The 18,200-nt window shown below is 51.5% G+C and overlaps 6 protein-coding genes across 6 annotated transcripts; 2 read left to right on the top strand and 4 right to left on the bottom strand.

Annotated features, from left to right (window-relative positions):
• Nucleotides 1–1,299: 1,299 nt before the first annotated feature.
• SAPIO_CDS3073 (uncharacterized protein) lies at nt 1,300–3,286 on the bottom strand (the record flags this gene model as incomplete). The annotated part of the gene is made up of 2 exons (XM_016785943.1): nt 1,300–3,063; nt 3,143–3,286. The coding sequence occupies 2 exons, from the start codon at nt 3,284–3,286 to the stop codon at nt 1,300–1,302; spliced, it is 1,908 nt and encodes a 635-aa protein (XP_016643949.1).
• Nucleotides 3,287–4,815: 1,529 nt separating this feature from the next.
• On the bottom strand, nt 4,816–6,211 carry SAPIO_CDS3072 (uncharacterized protein; the record flags this gene model as incomplete). Its single annotated transcript, XM_016785942.1, has 2 exons — nt 4,816–6,089; nt 6,169–6,211. 2 exons carry the CDS (start codon nt 6,209–6,211, stop codon nt 4,816–4,818), a joined length of 1,317 nt encoding a protein of 438 aa, XP_016643948.1.
• A 1,562-nt stretch (nt 6,212–7,773) lies between these two features.
• SAPIO_CDS3071 (uncharacterized protein) lies at nt 7,774–8,853 on the top strand (the record flags this gene model as incomplete). Its single annotated transcript, XM_016785941.1, has 5 exons — nt 7,774–7,989; nt 8,093–8,372; nt 8,433–8,465; nt 8,525–8,634; nt 8,719–8,853. The coding sequence occupies 5 exons, from the start codon at nt 7,774–7,776 to the stop codon at nt 8,851–8,853; spliced, it is 774 nt and encodes a 257-aa protein (XP_016643947.1).
• Nucleotides 8,854–9,409: 556 nt separating this feature from the next.
• Nucleotides 9,410–11,293, bottom strand: SAPIO_CDS3070 (Eukaryotic translation initiation factor 3 subunit D; the record flags this gene model as incomplete). Its single annotated transcript, XM_016785940.1, has 3 exons — nt 9,410–9,689; nt 9,755–10,976; nt 11,086–11,293. The coding sequence occupies 3 exons, from the start codon at nt 11,291–11,293 to the stop codon at nt 9,410–9,412; spliced, it is 1,710 nt and encodes a 569-aa protein (XP_016643946.1).
• Nucleotides 11,294–11,862: 569 nt separating this feature from the next.
• SAPIO_CDS3069 (uncharacterized protein) lies at nt 11,863–13,625 on the bottom strand (the record flags this gene model as incomplete). Its single annotated transcript, XM_016785939.1, has 4 exons — nt 11,863–11,947; nt 12,010–12,378; nt 12,639–13,088; nt 13,366–13,625. The coding sequence occupies 4 exons, from the start codon at nt 13,623–13,625 to the stop codon at nt 11,863–11,865; spliced, it is 1,164 nt and encodes a 387-aa protein (XP_016643945.1).
• A 2,037-nt stretch (nt 13,626–15,662) lies between these two features.
• SAPIO_CDS3068 (1-acyl-sn-glycerol-3-phosphate acyltransferase) lies at nt 15,663–16,664 on the top strand (the record flags this gene model as incomplete). Its single annotated transcript, XM_016785938.1, has 2 exons — nt 15,663–16,149; nt 16,231–16,664. The coding sequence occupies 2 exons, from the start codon at nt 15,663–15,665 to the stop codon at nt 16,662–16,664; spliced, it is 921 nt and encodes a 306-aa protein (XP_016643944.1).
• Between the last annotated feature and the right edge of the window lie 1,536 nt (nt 16,665–18,200).

Below are 18,200 nucleotides of genomic sequence, written 5' to 3'. Positions count from 1 at the left end.
TCTCTTCAACCTGTTCATATCTTCGCATTCGCGGGCGTACTTGAGTATCTTCTGCATGTAATTCTGTCTCTCTGGGGCATCAAGCGATTTGTTGATACACTACATACATATCACGCATACAAACACATATATGACTGGGCGGGTTGGTTGTTTCTCGGGCGCAATGTTTGGATTCTCTCTCTGAGGGAAGTGTTTCATGTCTGCTCAGTCCAAGGAGCGAGGGCTTTGCTGAGTTCAGAAGCTTGTTTGTGTACACACACACTATGGGCGGCTAAGATGATGGCATTGTTGGCTTGGCCTAGGCCAATTTCTGTTTATATATATATATATATATATATATATACGTGTGTCGAATTTGTAGACACTGGATACCCCAATGGCGAGAAGCTGCGGCGTTGGCTGTTTTTTGTTCCTTCTTTCCGGTTCGCCCTCTGCGAGTTGCGAGTTGTACGCGAAGTCTGCTTCGAACCGCATCCTCTCTTAACCTCTCTTGAATCAAGACTTGAGCGGATACTGGCATGAGAGTGCTGGATTAAGTCCTGGTTGGGCCCGCGGGTAGTTGAAGGCTGGGGCTTGAAGGGTGAGTCCTAACTGGCTGGCCACATACATGATTCGCAGGGCTCCGTTTGCAGACCGCCCCGAATCGATACGAGATGATTCTCTAACGAAGCAGCAACCCTCGGCCTCGCCCAGTGCCTCCTTCCGCTCGAGATGTCCCAAGCCGTAAAGCAGGGATGAAGATATATAGGCCAGGATTAAATCTTCCTTCAGCAACAGAAACAAGACAAAGCGTCTGTCGAATAGAAGTTAATTCACCTCCCTCCCAAGGAGGAGGTAAGTGTACTCTGTTCGAAACCGTGAAGCTACAGTTGAACTAACGAATTTAATAGACCCGGGTGCAAGTCCCGGTAGGCGCAAGGATCTTTTTTTCCCCTCCTTTCCCTCTTACCATTCTTTCGTTTTATATTTTTATTTGTTATTTTTGATCCTCAGAACTTGGTGATGCCAGACGCTAGATTTCATCTCATTTCCATCCCTGATGTATATTTGGTTCATCTTCGTGGCCTGCTTTTGTCTGTCTAGAGAACGGTTCCTCCCTAGACATCACTTAGTTGGAGTAGGTCATTTCAAGACTCGAACAGCATTCTCAATTGAGAAATCCGGGCTTATAACTGCTGATCCCACTAATACTCTAGCAAAACTGACAGACCCGAAAGACCGACGCTCGGCCTTGGCAATCCTAAAAGGAGCGAACCATAACTGTGAGATCCGTCTCTACCTACCTTCTAGACTCGGCCATCACTGAAGGATAAACTTATCCCACTTAGAAAAGTCTCTCTTACCCTTGGCAAAATACTCCCCTATCTCCCTCAGATGGCACTCTACACTCAACACGCCCAGGCGAGTGCAGATGTATGCTGCCTCCTCACTATCGTACTCTGGCCGCCCGACAATCAGCAGCAAAGTCCTCGGTTGCGATCCGTTCATACAGACGCTGTTGTCTCCGAGAAGCAACGCCAGCAGTTCCCCCGTCCTCAGCATTTTGTTCACGCGCTTAGGCGATTCAACTCTGTTGCTGAAGGACACTTCGGCCGGGAAGTCGTAAATAGTCCAGAAGAACGAACTGTTGTTATACGTAAGCTTAGCGATGGCATCCGTCGGAAGAGAAATCGTCTTCATGGACAGCATCCGGGGACTAAAGGTGTCCTTCTCAAACTGGCTCAGCCGGGCGTACTCGGCGCTCGAGTAAAGCCCCTGATAGGGCACCATGCAACCGTTGACCTTGAAGGCAAAGTCCCGCGCAAAAGGCTGGAAGTCGTGAAACTTTACGCCGCCCTCCCACTCGTACGTGACCTCCCCGGCCCAGCCCAGTGGCGACCACTTGGGAAACATGTCTCGCGGGCGGGGGCAGAGGTCGCTTTCGCACCAGCCCATGCAGCGGTGGGCCCAGGCCAGGGAGTAAGGGAGGACAGCGTGGGACATGCGGGCTTCATCTGCTTCGCTCCACCAGCCTCCCACCACCTCGGAGGAGGACTTGGGCTTGTCCGATGGGCTTTTTGACGCGAAGAAGGGGATTCCGGATACCTGGTGGAGGAACGGATGGAGGCTTTGGTAGTGCTTCACGATGCCGACGAGGGCGTTGAGGGCTTGGTTCTCGTGGCGGAGTTCCTTCATGGAATATTCCTCAAGGTGCTCTCGATAGGCGCGGAATACGTTGTCGATGCGGATGGTAGAATACGGGGAGGGTCTCATGATTTGAAAGATGCCTGGGACTTCTGTCCCAGTTCTTGTATCAGCCTCGCACCTGCATATGCCCATGTCGCATTCGAAATAGAGCTGCTCGTCGGTGAAGACGAGACATCGTCTCGAAAGGCAGTGCTCCTGGTATGTCCACGCACGCCGCCACCACTTAGACGTTTTGATGAGGGCCTGCACGCTTGCCGTCGAAGCACACATGGGAGTGATTACGCCTTGGCTCGCGGAGCGCAGACGCCAGAGATACGTGTCCGGTTCCGCAGTCGAGGAGGACCTTCGCCTCACGGACGTGGGCTTCTTCTTGAGGCAGCATGCCACCCGTGGTCTCGAGATGCCCGGCAGTCCTTTATGCTCGGCGTCCTCATCCAAAGGGACGATGCACAGCTCCGCATTGCGGTATACGATCCTCATTTGTTGGATCTGCCGATGCTTGAGCTTGTTGTCGTGCTGGGCGACGCAGTATCTGTCGATCCAGAGATATCTGAATCCTAACCTCTGGGACACGAGTGATACGTCCAAGAAGAGTTGGTTCATGCTCTCGGCGGGGATTTGTTCTCCCACTTGCACGGGTGGCTCAGTGGGAGAGGGTTCCTCGGCCCAAACGTAGCTCAAGGTAATGTAGGAAGCTTTCGGAGGGCCTTTGACGATTCTGTAGCCATCCTCCAAATCTATGAGGAAGATGTCATCGACTGGCCTGTCGTGTAGTGGGATGGCCTTCTCACGGCAATACGAGTGAGTTGACGAGCACCCGTGGATCCAGTCGAGGACAAAGGTCAAATCAAGAAGATACTCTGGCACCAAAATCGGCTAAACCACGAAGCGTGTTAGGATTTTGAAGCACCACGGAGAGTACAACGCCTGTGGGAGACGGGAAAAGACTTGCAACCTGACTTGATTCACCCCCAAGGGACCAGCCGCGCGGCGGTCCGATTGCAGATGCGGGTAGCCTCAGAGGAGCTAATTTGGGACTCTCACTTAGCGGAGCGCCAAAAACACTAAGCTGCTTCGCGGGAACGACTAAAGTAGACATCGTGGTGGCGCAACGTTTCAGGAGTCCGGGCGTCTTTCAGCTTCAAGGGTATGCGGCCACGGGACCCGAGGGTTTGGTTCTGTATTAGGTCACTCGATTGTGTTATGGAACGAGGCTATATTGAGAGAACTAGCGGTTGGTAGGCTTGGGAGAGCTGCTTCCTTATGGAAGATGTAAATTCCACTTTCAGGAGAGTGATACATTTCACGAAGTTGAAGAGAAGATATAAAGAGAAGAAAGCAAAGTGTTGGAAATGTTGGAAAATGGAGCAAAATCGCCGTGCCGGTCTGCTTTATATTCGTCCCCCAACCCTCTGAGAAGACGGATATACCGCTGCCTCGACATGTGAGATCTTACCTTTCCAAGAGAGCAGCGGGGACAACACCCACGCTCCGGACGATGACGACAACATCGCTCACCCACACTCTAATTCTTATGCATTGCACAGCCCCCACAAGATTCAAGAGGGCTGCCCGACCAAAGTCCAGATCGCTTTTGTAAGATGCGGGTTGTCAGCCTCATCGACAACTCGGAGTCGGATCTGTAAAACTGTCATCATAGACCCCAGATGGGAAAGAAATGCGGGGTATTCCTCGACGTGGAGACTCGAGAGCGGGCAAATGACAGATGCAATGCAGGAAGGGTTCTGTTTCTCGTCGCCCTGCAATGCGGGAGGATGTTAGTCTGCCCAAGCATATGCGAGCTAAGTTAGACGAAACACAAGTCTGGGGAAGCGAAGGTTGGGCTGGCAGAGGCTCGGAAAGAGGAATCGGGTGCGGATGTGGGCCAAAGGAGGACCGATGCGATATGGCACTAGCTATGCTCAAGCTTGTCTTCGAGGACAACCATTGGCGGTGACCTGCGCGCAGATGTGTGGGTGTTTTGCAAAAAGTGAGGCGAGCAGCCCATCCTTCTCCAAGATGTGCCGAAAGCTCCGCCTCGATTTCAGCTCAGGGTTCGCGTGCCCGACTCAGAACGAACGAAAGAAAGAAAAGAAGGAAAAAAAAAAAGTGTAAACGGAGACAACAACTTGTTATAAAAAGAAGCTGGCGGGTATCGATCGATGTTAATATTACAGGTCTAAGTGCGGAAGATGTATTCCGAGAGTAAAGTCCCCCTTTGTTTGTGCCCTCCATTTTTTCTGACCCGAACGCCTATCCAGAAGCCAAGTTTAAAAAACATATGCTAGGTTCATGAAGCCTTTTCCCTCTTTTGATTTGTTTTGGATCTTTCCCTTTCCCGCCGTAAACACACACAAGTTTCGTGGCGGCATTCGGCGCTGCATTCATTTGTTCGGAAGCCGAGCGATGTTTGCCAGAGCGACTGCCTGCATATCGGGGGAGGAAAACGAAAGGCTACACGCCGTGCAAATAGCTGAAGTAAAATAAAGGGGAATGACAACTTGTCAAGAGAAATATAGCCCCCTTATAACACAAGGAACCCTCCAGCAAAGGCATAGGCAGTGCGCTAGCCGAAGGAGATGAAAGTGGAAAATTACATGATGGAGTAGAGATGGGCGTGATGGGCGTTTAGACGACAGTTCCTGCCATGCCGCCACATATAGCATGGATTAGCAAAGACAGGGTCCAGCCACCGACCTTCTTCAGTCGTCGTATTCGATTCTGCTGATTCTCGACATTTCGTGCAAAAGCGGTATACGTCTCGGCTGAGAGATCGTCCATGAGGCCGGAGTCAAAGGTCGTCCAACTTCCGTCAAAGTCCGAGCGCCGCTTGGCGAATCGACAGGTGATAGGAATGTAAGTGCGTCGCGAGTTGATGTACGCGACGATGGGGCGTACGAGAGCCTGGTTTACGTAAGATATGTCGTTCGTGAGAAGTGGTACAGCAGCCTTGACATCGTTGAGTCGGATTCGGATGTCAAAGACAAGGTACTGCCGCTCTTCGGTCGCGTCCGGTTCTGACAGGTCCTTTTCGGGGATAAGCTCCTGCGGGATATGAGCTCCCGGTCTTTCGAATGGCTCATTCGGTGGCAAAGTGATTCCTAGGTCAAATTCATCTTCAATCCCAGCTTTTCGGAGCAGGCGGATTCTGTTTGAAGTCACCAGGTCGTCCAACTGGTCATAAAAGTCGGACACGACCTTCCCTAGCCCTGTATTCTCGTCGCTAGGCAACATAACGTCGGCCATTATGTCAACCCTGCCCTCGTAGATCCAACCGAATGGTCCGGATACGCCCCGGTTGAGATGGTCGATTCTCAGGTTATCGATCCTCAATCGTGTGGATTTTTTCCAGGCTGCTGGGTTTCCAAAGGTGTTCTCTTCCCTCCCGAGGGTGTCCACGAGAGGTGTATGAATGGTGAAGAGAGAGCCGTCGTACGATCCCGAGACATTGTTTGCTGATAACAGATCGTAGAACAACCATCGCTTGCGGAGCTGGGGAAGCTCACAGGAATAGATGCAGACCTCAAAAGGTCTGAAGCCCTCAGGCTGATGAACCGTAACACGGAGGTCGTCGAGTTTAAAGTAGTCAAGTTCAAAATCGCCGGGTTGATGTTCATGTCGATAGGAGAAAGGATCCAGGTCATCGTCCGACCAAATAACAGACCTCCTGTCAACTTCTCCCCTAATTCCCTTGATCTCCACATCCTTGAGGAGTCCCTTTCCGTTCCACCATTTGAGAAAAGAAAGCGTCACATTAACGGTGTCGATAGTGAGATCAAACTGTGTATAGTTCCCATCATCCTCGACCACTTCGTGGTGCTCGTCATCGGAGCCGTGCTGGGAGGCGGCGGCAGCGCCGGTATCGGGAGAGGATCCCTTGCTGACGGAAGATTGGACCTGCCCTGGTCGGCGCGAAACATAAACCTTTCTAAGGGATATCACACCATCTTTCCACTTTGGTACAATGGCGGACTCGAATACCACCGTTATGCCGGCCGATTTCGTCAGGTAGTCGCCGATCCATCTCGCCAATGTTTCTATGCCCTAATTAGCATGCCGCTTGTATACCTGTGGTGAAAACAAGAATAACACGGAAAAGGACGAACCTTGCGCAAAGACAGTATTAATAGAAAAGATAAGGATGGAAACAAAAGTGGTTGTCCCAACAAGGATCCAGACGAGGTGGCTTAGGATGAACCACGATACAAAAGCCCCCCACTCATCGGCGTTCCAAGGACGCATGCTCCGTATAGAAAGCCATTTGAAGCGGACTTTGAAGCGTTCCCAGAATCCATTGGCTGCGGCGAGTAGCTCCTCCTTTGTCGGTCGATGGGGAAGGTGTAAGTAGTTCGAAATGGAAGAGGCGATAGATTCGTGCTCGGGGGCGGAAGGATTTGCGGGATCTGTGCTACGATTTTCTGGGAGTGGTTCATTCGGTTTTCGTTGTGGGGGAGGAGGCCGAGGAGGCCTTGAGCTTTGGTGGACTCCCCTGATGCCAACCCGGCCAGGCCGGGAAACGGTACGAATGCTCCGCCATGTTAGAGGTCGTATACGCAGAGGTATTCTTCCAGCGTTTGATAGTATCGATGCGGTCAGTGGAGGTGTGAGTCCAAGACGAGGTTCTATCCTAGATGCGACGGGTAGGAGAAGACCGGCACCAAGAAGAGGCGCCTGAAGTTCCCCCTGCCCCCCCGCAGTCCGTGTCGAGTCGAGAAAGGAGCGGGCGGTAAGTGAGGAGCTAGAGATCAACGGCCTAATGTGTCGTATATGTCGAAAGAGACATGGTCTGGGTTGGGGAGAGCGGCGAGGGAGCAGGCCGAGGGAGAGCGACGGGGATAGACTCGAGGGAGCTCGCTGGACTCGGAGGGGGCCAAAGACTGGGAGAATACCCCTAGGCATGGTGGAGCATCATTGTGCCCTGAGGTCGCAGATATCCAGAGACTGAGAAATTGCAGACCTGATTCGAATAGATTGGCAGGGTAAATAGAACAAGAAACGAAGCTTGTTCACAGCAGTGGCTTCCGTGGTGGTGATGATGTGAAGGCGACGCAAGAAATTTTGTAAGAAGTTTAGCTTATCACAGGCAATCATGATTGAGGTGCATGAAAGTAAGGTAAACTAAGTCACGTCACTACCGGACTCCCATGAAGCTGGTACTTTGGCTGGGCTGCAGTCCACCAGCTGTCAATAGCTGGCAGCGTTGGCTTTGACCCTGTCAATATTTCATGTGTTTTATGTAGGAAGCTCCAATGCTGGTGGCTTGTGGCTTGTGGCTGAAATAAGCCACTGTGTCTAAATCCACTACTCACACTATGTACAATTGTCAAGGCTTCTTGACCCACTTAAAAATTTCCCCACCGAAATTGGCAGCTTTTGTCGCCCACCGATTAAATTGACCGAATTTTTTTTTTTTTTTCACGTTGGGTCTTGATAAGAGAAGCCGGTGATACATCCCAATTGCAGAATCCCACCGCCTAGTCAACATACCACCACGGCGCTTCCACCAGTCCCCGACAGCCGCAACACGCTCAATCTGATCGCTACCACGCCGCTTGTACAGAAAGAACCATCACGGAGAAAACGAACATGCCCGCTCCCACCGCCCTCAAGAAGGCGCAGGATGCCCCACCTGCCGCCGCCGACATCCCGCTCCCCGAAGCCGATTTCGACGAAGACCTCATCCTCCAGACCAACGATACCTTGCCTGCCCTAGATCTCATGGCTGTAGACGCCGATGCTTCTGTGGCGGAAGATGCTGTTGACGAAGAAGGCCGACCCAAGTTTGCCCCGGCGAAGGATCTTGTAGGTTCTGCCCGAAGACGGTTCTTTTTGTCTTGCGTTGCAGCGGCTTTGGGGAATAGAGTTGCCCCTGCTTGAGTATTTTCGCTGACTCCAGCGCCCTTAGTCCATGGCCGCCCGCGTTCAGAACCGCCAGGTCCGGATACCGCCTCATCGAATGACTCCCCTCAAGTCCCAGTGGCCTCGCATCTACCCTCCCTTAGTCGAACACCTCAAGCTCCAGGTCCGCATGAACGTGAAGCGCAAGGCCGTCGAGCTGAGAACTAGCAAGCATACCACCGATCCCGAGGCTATTCAGAGGGGCGTGGATTTCCTCACGGCGTTTGTGTGTGGGTTTGATGTCGACGATGCTATTGCGCTTCTGAGGCTGGACGACCTCTATATTGGTACGGACCTAGGGCCCTATTTTTCTCTGGGAAGTAAGGCTGCTAACATGTTTCTGACAGAAACCTTTGAGGTCAAGGATGTGAAGACTTTGCGTATGATCCTCCCAGTGCCCATCTTGTTTTGACTTTTGTTCCGCTAACATACTTTTCAGAGGGAGATCACCTTGCCCGCGCTATCGGCCGTATCGCCGGCAAGGATGGTAAGACGAAGTTCGCGATCGAGAACGCCACGAGGACCCGTATTGTACTAGCAGATACCAAGGTACGATGAGCCTCTCGGCGCGCAGGCTTTGCCACTCTTTTCTCCAACTCTTGAAATCTTTTCCCTCTAACATATACTCTCTAGATCCACATCCTCGGTGGATACAAGAACGTCCAAATCGCCCGTGCCTCCGTCTGCAACCTCATTCTCGGCAAGCAGCCCGGCAAGGTGTACAACTCCCTCAGGGCCGTGGCCGCGAGGATGAAGGAGAGGTTCTAATCCCTTCACCCACATCAGGGGAGGGGGGAAAACGTTGCCGTGAATGATGATGACTTCCTCAAGAGGCCTACGGGAATCTTATGAAATACGATTTTCACACGAACAAAAAAAAAGTTGCATATTTTGTTAGGCATGGCGTTTTGGGGAATTTCGGGTGGATGGGCATTACTTTATATTCCGAGACTGGTTAGAGAATACCAACAAGGACAAAGCTTACGCTAGAGTCGAGACCTATATTTATTTCCTGGCTCTCTATTCACTTCGTCGACGCTTCGTGTGGTTTGCCAAACTAATCGTGCTGTATCGAGAGCCCTTCTGTCGGGGATAGAAAGGGCATATCAACGCTTTGTTTCCGTTCCATGACGTCTAACTTAAAGAGAGCCAACCAGCTCCCGATCCTATCATTACAATAAAGATCCCTTTAGCATGCCCCTATCCCCCCAACTGATAAACAAGGGAAAAAGGAAAACAAAATAACCATAGACCTCCCCTGCTTTTCTTTCCCTTTTCACTTCTTTTTTATCCTTCTATTCCTGATTATGCAATCTTTCCCTTTCTACTCCTCAGCCTCAGCCTCCTCGTGTCCATCCTCATCATCCTCATCGAAGGAGCCCGCGGGTATCTCGTACAGGCGGACAATGGGCTTGTTAGGATCCTTGACGAGAATGAACTTGTTGCCGCCGTGGTTCAAGCACATGTCGGCGATGGTCCTGACGATACCCCAACCGTTGGAGAGCGACAGGTTCATCTGCGTGGCGAAATCCCGAGGCTTCCAGCCGATTACACCAAGGATAACGTGCTTATCGTTGGCACGGGGGTTGGCTCGGGAAACGAATCTATAAAATTCGTTAGCTATTATTCCATGACAGGAGAAGAAAGTATGAATATCATCTCTACTTACCCAAGCTTCATTTGGTCAGCCTTGGCAAGGATGCTCTGGACGGTCCACCTGGCAAGCTTGCAGCTGTTGTTCTTCATCTCAGTAGCCACGACAGCACCCCTCTGGCTAACAAGCTTGGCCCTCCAGTCGAGAGCGCCACCGCTGCCAGGAGCCTTGCTATCGAATTCGTTCAGCGCCTTCACGGCGAGGAACTGATCTTCACCACTAATGGCGTTCTTCTGCACCGCGTCGAGCTCGGTTCGGACGATCAAGTAGACGGGGTTATCCTCATTGGTGGAGAGGTCGAACTTCCTGTACTTGTAGACCTTGCTGGCTGGGGGGTCGGTATCCTCGGAGGCGTTATAGAAGGGGTTGGGGTTAGGCATCTTGACCTTGTTGCTCTCGTTCTCGAGCACAACCTGGTTGGCGAAATTGTGGTTAATGTAGGTGGCCTCCTCAGCGAGGGCGCCGGGCTGGTTGATGGTGTCCTTGTTTCCGTCCGCGGCATCCATGGGCGCATCCGCAGCATTCTCGTTAACGGTGACCATATCAAGAGCGGCATTATCTCTCTTGTCAAGGAAGATCTTGTTTCCTTGTCTGACAATGACGATATCCCAGGGGTATACCGATCGGGGCGCACACATGAGCATGGAGAGGACGCTATCGGTGGCAAAAATGGTCGCCTCATCCTTCTCGGCCAGTTCTTGGATCACAGGATCAGACGAGGTAGTGACGTTGTACGCAGCACGGTCCAGAGCAGTAAGTCGCTTCTCGGTGCCCTTGACAGGGGGCTTGTCGTAAGATCGGTCGTAGTAGTAGAGGAAACCATAGCTCTCTACATCCTCGCCCTCATCAGCCTCGAGGTTAAGCTTCGAAAGTCGGTTGAAGTCGATCTCCTCGAGAAGTTGCCACTCGGCCTTGACGTTAATACTCGCGTCGCGGTTGCGGGCAGGCTTGTCGTAATCCCTCCAGCCAAACCGACGGCCCCTGCCACCGGCGCTCTGTCTACCCTGGTAGCCGTAGCCTTGCTGGCCTCCACGGCCGGAGCGCTGAAGTGTCTGTCGTCCCGATGTCCTGTCACCCCTGCCACCGCGCTGGCCTCGGCCTCTCGTGAAGACGGCTCCTCGGCCATACCTCGTCTTGCCAGTGTCCCTGGTGTTGCTAACGACTGAGAAGCTTCCCTCGTCTTCGGTGGGAGGAGCGTTGAAAATGACAGCGTGGTTCGCGCCGTAAACTTGTTGGTCTAGGGCAGAATGGTTAGTAGTCGCGCAAAAGAAATAAAACAGAGGAAGAAAAGATGGGCATCGAACGCGATCAGATGATGCCACCGAGGGTTGGACAGCATAACATACCTCGATAGTTCCTGCCGTATTGGCCCCTTCCCCTACCATCACGATCCTTGGAATCTGATGACCAGTCGGCGACACGGCTCAGCTTGTCGCCCTTGGAGAAGGGGGCGTAGGGAACGCCATTTAGAGTGATGTCGGAGGTGACGCTGCAGCCCCAACCATCGTCGGGTGGGCAGCTGTCGACAAGGTCGACGAGATTCTTGGCGGTCATATTTCTGGTGGCTTTTTTGTATACAAAGGATAATATCACCGAGGTCTAAGATACTGTTCTGGCGACGAAATGAGGAAGAGACAAGGGTGGGATGATGGGTGGGTTGGATACTGCCGCTGGTGTCTAGAAAGGCGTTTCCTGTCCGCTGAAACGCAATTATTTGAAAATTCGTGTGGATGGCGGGGTGAGGTCAAAGTTTGTGTGGGGCAACTTGAGCCCAGAAATAGGTACCAGAGCACAGTGTTAAATAGGCACTTGTATCCATCTGGCAAACGCAGCCACAAGTGGCTAAGCATCTGACTGTCAGCGCCGATGTGAGGACTGTAAAACGAGGGAGACAGATCCAAGGCAAGACTCCACATTACACGAACGTAATTACAATAATTGAACCATGTCAAGAACGGGATCAGGTAAAGAAAAACAAGCGGTTTTCCCAATAGTCTGGACATTATACACATGTGCAAGATGGTTTTTTCTTCCGTATATCCCTTAATTCATCCTTACCAGCCCTTGAAAACTGAAAGCATTCTCCGTCCGTAAACGCCCAGAAACCCAACGAGTGACTAAAGTCAAAAAGACATGATTTCAGGCTTGGTGGAAAAGACACATTCCAGAGCATCCCTCACTTCAAATTCCTCCATGACGGCGCCGAACCTACAGGACCCGGCATTAGAGTTGTTCTTTGGCCGCATTCTAGGAAGACCGCAGTAACTTACCCGTAACACCGAACTTTCGTCTTGAGCTCCTCTGCCAACTTCACAAAGTCGTCGGGTTTCAGCTCATTCAATCTTGGGTGGCCCAGGACCATTCCCCAGGCCATGACGGGTGTAATCTCCCCGTCTAAGTTTAACCTCTTGCTGAGGTCTAGGAGAGTCGCGAGATCTCCCTTGCTAAGCTCCCATGTGCGTTGGCCCGAACTCAAATCTCCGTTGACATGGGTATATCCGAAAGGAATGTCTGGCGTTAACTCCGGAAATGGCTCCGGTGGGCAGGATGCCATGAGAGCGTGACCGCAAGGCTCACCGCCTGCGTCCGCTGATCTCTCTAGCAGCCACGGAAGATGGTGCATGCATGGTTTCTCGAGACTATACAAGCAATAAAGGGATCGATATTGTTAGCAAACCCACGCAGTTCTTTTCTCTTTTTTTTTTTTTATCCTGTTTCCATTGGCAAGGGGTTCTGGTTTTTTCTTCACCATTGCCCTTGTGGGAAAGGCTAAGCGCGTGGTAGGTAGTGAGTGACACGAGATGATGTGGCAAGGATTGGTTGGGTGACATGTCTGGTCCTTCAATTGTTCTCGTGCGGGGGAGGTGATAGGTAGGCCTTCGAGGGGTGGTTCTCGTACGTTAAGACGAAGTCAATGCCTGCCTGTTCATAATCTACGCCTCGATTGGCTTGCAATTGCTGGGCCGTCAAGTTTCGTAGTTGATTCCCGGCCATAATCGGGTTTGGGCTCGGATTTCGGTGGGAATGGGGCGGCACCTGAGTCGACGGTGATATTGAGGGTGCAGAAGACTGCGAGGTGAGCGGTGGTGTGAAGGCGCTATGGGAGCCGTGTGCGTAGCTATGGCCTGAAGCGCTGGGACTTGAAGTGTAGCCGACGCTGGCACTCCGTGGTGGTGCGTCATCGGAGCTGCCGACATTGATGCCGTTCTGGGCGAGAACGGTTTTGAGCTGCTTATTCTCTTCGGAGAGCTTTTGCTTGTCATTGGAAACATTGCTAAATATCTCCTTTAGTCTTAATACCTCATCCTCAAGCGCCTTGATATATAATTCTTTCCTCTCCCGATGGGTTCTATGCGAGAAACATAATGTCAGCCCGGGAAACTGTATTGTGGCCGTGGTCCCAGCGCGCTTGATGGGGAGGATGGGGCAAGCGGGGGTGGATAGGTGGATGTTCATACCGCTGAGCCTGTCGGTTTAGCTCTTGCCTCCGTGTCAAGGCAGGTTTGCTGTCTGGTTTCGGCCCTCGTCGTTTCGGAACGTTTCCATCTGCAAAAGACAGAGGATGTCAGTATTCAATGAACTAAAAATGCAGTTGGGGGACAATGATAGATTGTAGTTTCGCAGACATGCCTCGATTCTTCCGTCTCTCGGTAAGTGTCTTCAAAAAGCCAAGGTTTAGTGACGATGAGCCCTTATCATCGCCCTGATCCATGGCGCTGCCTTGCGAGGAGCCTTGAACCGGGTCCCTGCCTGTGTACAACTCGGATGACATGGAGAGTGTTGCAGGTGGATGGTTCTTGCGATTTGACCCCGCAGGAGCGTTGCGGAGCTTGAAGGGCTCCGCAGTGGTCGGCGGGGATGGATACGCTGCGCCTGGGTCAGACATGATCTCAGATGTCAGATACGACAATGTACGAAGTGAAGTTAAGAAGAAGCCGGCCACGGCATTCTTTAGCAAGGACGCGCGATGCGGCGAGAAGGTGCAGAAAGAAGCTTCAACCTTACAAGTGTTGATAGAAACGCGAGCCCCGTCACGATAGCACAACGGGCGGAGGGCTATTTGAGGAATGGATGGACGATGTCACGGAGGCGGAGGCGGAGGCGATGGAGAGGAAACTGGAATTCTATCACACTCGAAGGAGCGAAAGTGTTTGATTGCGATATCCAGCAGGTGGCTCAATGCCTGGTGCAGATTGATGATTTTCGTCCGGCAAAACGAGAAGCCGTCATGCGACGGAGATAATTGGCTTGATGAGGTGGAAGCAGAGTAGAGATCAAGGGGTTGAAACAGGCATCCGTGTCAATTGAAGTACGTACGACCCCCGTTTTGTATTTGAATTGATTCGACCGGGACAGAGAAGGCAGTGCAAGTTCTCGTAGCTTTTACGCCTCCTGCACGTAGTAATATTACGTTGTAGACTTGTAGGGCTGATTGGATGGACGTAATTGCGGTTGAGGCTACGCGAGCGGGGGGGCAAACGTTTTGAGTCCGTCTGAAGAAGAGAAAGCACACTGAGAGTGACTGCGGAAGAAACTGCTCTGTTCATGTTCAGCTGGACAATGAACGAAGCTGATGTGATCAAATGTCATACGGAGTACGTCGTCCAAGATCGATGATTGGTTCCCTACTCTGCCCGTTTCCAACGGGAAAACCAAAGCCAGGAGCAAGGACAGGACAGGGAGATCAGCGAGGTCCCTAAAACTATGGAGTACTTCGCAGGTCGCCAAGTCCAGTTGCCGATGCCCCCCATGCGTCCGCGGTTATGCTTATCGGCGCAAGGGCTTCTGGATCAAGCTTCTCTTCTTCGCTCAGCTTCCATGTTTTGTCTTGCTGCCAGAGCGGGATTTCTGGATTGATTGTTCATGTACCTGTGTACTTGTATTTGTACCAAATCTTTAGATACCAATCGGTGGTAATCGCAAGCGACTGCGACTCGACAACATTCAGCAAAAAGACATCAATTGATCCATTTACGAAGTACGAAGCAATACGACATTCAAGAACATGTCCATCGATGTACGAAGTATTTGGCTGGCCAATTCCGTCGTCCAAGCCTCAAACTCGACATTGAACTGTATTCTCACAATAGATAACGGCAAGAGACAATGCCCAAGTTGCGCAATTGATCAATTGTGATGCTAATCCTGCATTGCATTGTGCTCAATCGCCGAATCGGCTACTTCATACCTTTGTACGAGAGACTGAGAACCACCAAATGAATTGATACTTGTACAATCTACGAAGTAATGTTCTCCTGTGTCTGGGAATAGAGGATACCTTCCCTCCACATGTTTTCAGCTCCACATCCGTGGTAGCCTTTCCACTTCCCATTTTGTTGTCTCATTGTCGTCATCAAATTACTTCTTTCCCCACATTCTTTCGCTGGGTTTCGATACTTTCCTGAGCATCGAATTGCGTCTTGGACCCTTGGTAGATGCCGAAGCTCCACAAAATCAGTACCATCGAAGTTGCCTGAAGGAGGTCAGGGCTGTCTGTGCCCCGATGTCTCACCTCAGGAGTTGTACCCATGATGACGAGTGGGGGAGTAAGACCTACCTGTAACGACAAATGAACAGCAGCCAATATATGAGCCACCACTCGCTTGTGCTTTGCGCATGTGTGAGGTGCGCCCGGCGCTGCTGGTCTCATCTAAGCTTTAGGAAAGAGTATTCTGGCCATCAACTCTACCTCTTCTTTGCTCACACGTTTGCTCTCAAGTGCTCCTGCTCATAAGATCTCAAGGAGGGGAGAAAGAACGCATGAAGGGATCAAGCATGTAATTCGTTCCCCTCTCAACAGACGCACGCGTGAAAGGCAGTTCGCGAAGTCCCCCGATCCCCTCATCCTCGTGAGCACCTCAGCATCTCATTATTACACCAAAGAAGTGTTTCCCACGTTCTCCACCGGCTAAGACGCCCGAATATGTCACCTTCTCCTGTAACTCACGTTCGTGGCTTCACCTTACTCGTCCCCTGGGTTATTAGTTTGTTCCTGGCGGACACTGCCCTCTCGCTGCTTCTGCCTTTCAAGCCTCTAGCGCCGAACCTTACCTATGACTTCTCCTCGTCCATCGCATGGACCATCTGGAGATGGATCCAGATGACATTCGAAGTCTTCAACGGCGCGAAAATCACCTTCTCAGGCGATGCTCTACCCCGAGGCGAGTCGGCGGTGGTGGTGGCAAACCACGTGGGTTGGTGCGATTTCTACATGATTCAAGCCCTGGCTGTTAAGGCGGGAATGCTCAGTCGCGCTCGCTACTTCGCCAAGATCCAACTGCGTTATGTTCCTTTCCTGGGATGGGGCCTGTGGGCTTTGGACATGCCGATGGTGACGAGGAACTGGCTCAAGGATAAGCGCGAGCTGGACCGAATCTTTACGGGCATCGTTAAGAGGCGATGGCCCACTTGTAAGTAACAATGCAGAGTCCTCATAGCCATGCTCTCTAGGCGCACCCTATATTTTGGCGTGTAACTGACCTGATCTCTAGGGTTAATAAGCTTCAGCGAGGCAACGCGCTTCACTAAAGAAAAATATGAGCAATCAAAGATCTGGTGCAAAGAAAACAACAAACCACAGCCCAAGCATGCTCTCTACCCGAGGACCAAAGGATTTATTACCACCGTACAACATCTTCGGCAGGCCCCCCAGGTGAAAGCGGTCTACGACTTCACAATTGCATATGAACACAACGGCAAATTCCTCGATGCCCCGAGCATGTGGGATACCCTTCGTTTGCCCGGGCTGACTCGCACACATGGTTACAAGTTTCATGTACATGCCCGCCGATTCCCGATCGAAGACCTCCCAACAACGGACGAGGAGTTAGCAAAGTGGCTGGAGAAGGTATGGGTGGAGAAGGGCGAATTTCTTGACAAGAAGAAAGCTGAGTGGGAGAAGTCCCGTGGAGTGAAGCAGGCATGAGCAATGAGCAATAACGACTATCAGATAACTTGCACAGTATAGCAGGCACATTTTTTACAAGGCATAATCCAAACAACAGCTCTTACGCATTATAACCGTTTGCTTCGCAAATCCTGTTGAAATCAATGTCTATGTACCTAACTCCTTGGGTATCAAGTCCGCGACGTGAAGGAATTCGATCGGTATGCCATGGCAGGAGCGGAGGGGAGGCCGGGACAATGCTCCATCACGCTTTCTCACGCTTTCTCTCTCTCTCCTAGAATTCACTTGTAACAAGGTGGAATCTTATCCATGGCATCTTCACGACATTAAATACACTCAGCCAAGACCCTCTACCATCACTCCCGCAGAGGGAGGCAGGAAAGCTGCGTGTAGAAGGCCTTCGTACTTACACAATCTTTGCGCAGAAAATCGGAGACACAGGGAGGATGACAACAGTTTTCAATAAAAACGAGGGTCATCGGTTTGAAAAGTTTCCATGCTAAGTTGGCTGTGAAGGTTCTGGATGCAGCAAACCTGAGGTCCGATAGCTCCCCCACACCCTCTCTCTCTCTCTCCATCTCTCTTTTGCCGGATGAGGTCATCTATTCTTCACTACAAAAGGTGGGTTTGTGTCCCCGCGAGATCTAGTAAACTCTGTCTCCTCCCCATCACTGGCAAAGCAACCCAGCTCGGCGTTAGGGCATCCACAATCAATATACTTTGCAGTCTACATAGATTCTGGTTCAATGTCGATTAACCAGCGCACGTGGCTGGTGGCTGGCAGTAAGTAGCACGGCGATCGCCGAAGCGGGCCCGGAAGAACACAGTCAACAGAGCAGCCGGTAGCCCGCGGGCCAACGGATGAAGGACCTGGCTTGCAGTCTCGGCTAACTTTGAACTCCAAGAGTTCGTGAAAGGGGTTAGGTTATCTGGGTAGGAAAGAAAAGGTTCTGGTTAGAGATTGAGGCAACACCAGGGGAGTGGGCAGGCGTTAAGTCTCGAGGTGATTAGTGAGACAGCAAGCTGAAATACTTCCGCTTGTAAGCTAGGCGGGGTAGGCGAAAGTGAGAATTGAGCTTATATAGCGAGGGACGTAGTGTTCCTGCGAGTCGCTCCTTTGAGCTGCGGTTCGCCCTCCTCTATCTCAGCTCTCATCCGGCAGTCCTAGTTAGCCGATTACTCTATGGAAGTAGTATTTGAGAACGGACTTCCGAGTTTTGATTTAGGGATGCTTGCCATGAGAACACGAAGTCAATGCCTGACTTCTGTTGTTGTAGAGGACGCTAGACTACTTGTATATATTATCAACGATAGCATGCATCCATCTTTGGTGTTGTAGCGGATGCAATGCTACCCATACTAGGTGGATGGGTGTCTAGATGAAAAGGAATGTCTGTAATAGGGACCGTAATAGGCATAGGAGAGATTGATACCGGGGTTGGTGTCATAGGATTGTCGAGTGAGAGAACGCCAGTGATGATTCTGGCCTGCACCTACATCAACCGAAGGATTCAGCGATGCGAGGACTCGCAGTGGCGCCAACGCCTAGCATGA

The sequence above is a fragment of the Scedosporium apiospermum genome, assembly GCF_000732125.1.
Source record: "Scedosporium apiospermum strain IHEM 14462 chromosome Unknown SEQ_SAPIO_0088, whole genome shotgun sequence".
In the NCBI taxonomy this organism is placed as follows: Eukaryota; Fungi; Ascomycota; class Sordariomycetes; order Microascales; family Microascaceae; genus Scedosporium; species Scedosporium apiospermum.
Note: the sequence above shows the minus strand (reverse complement) of the source record. Positions and strands in the feature narration are given on the sequence as shown.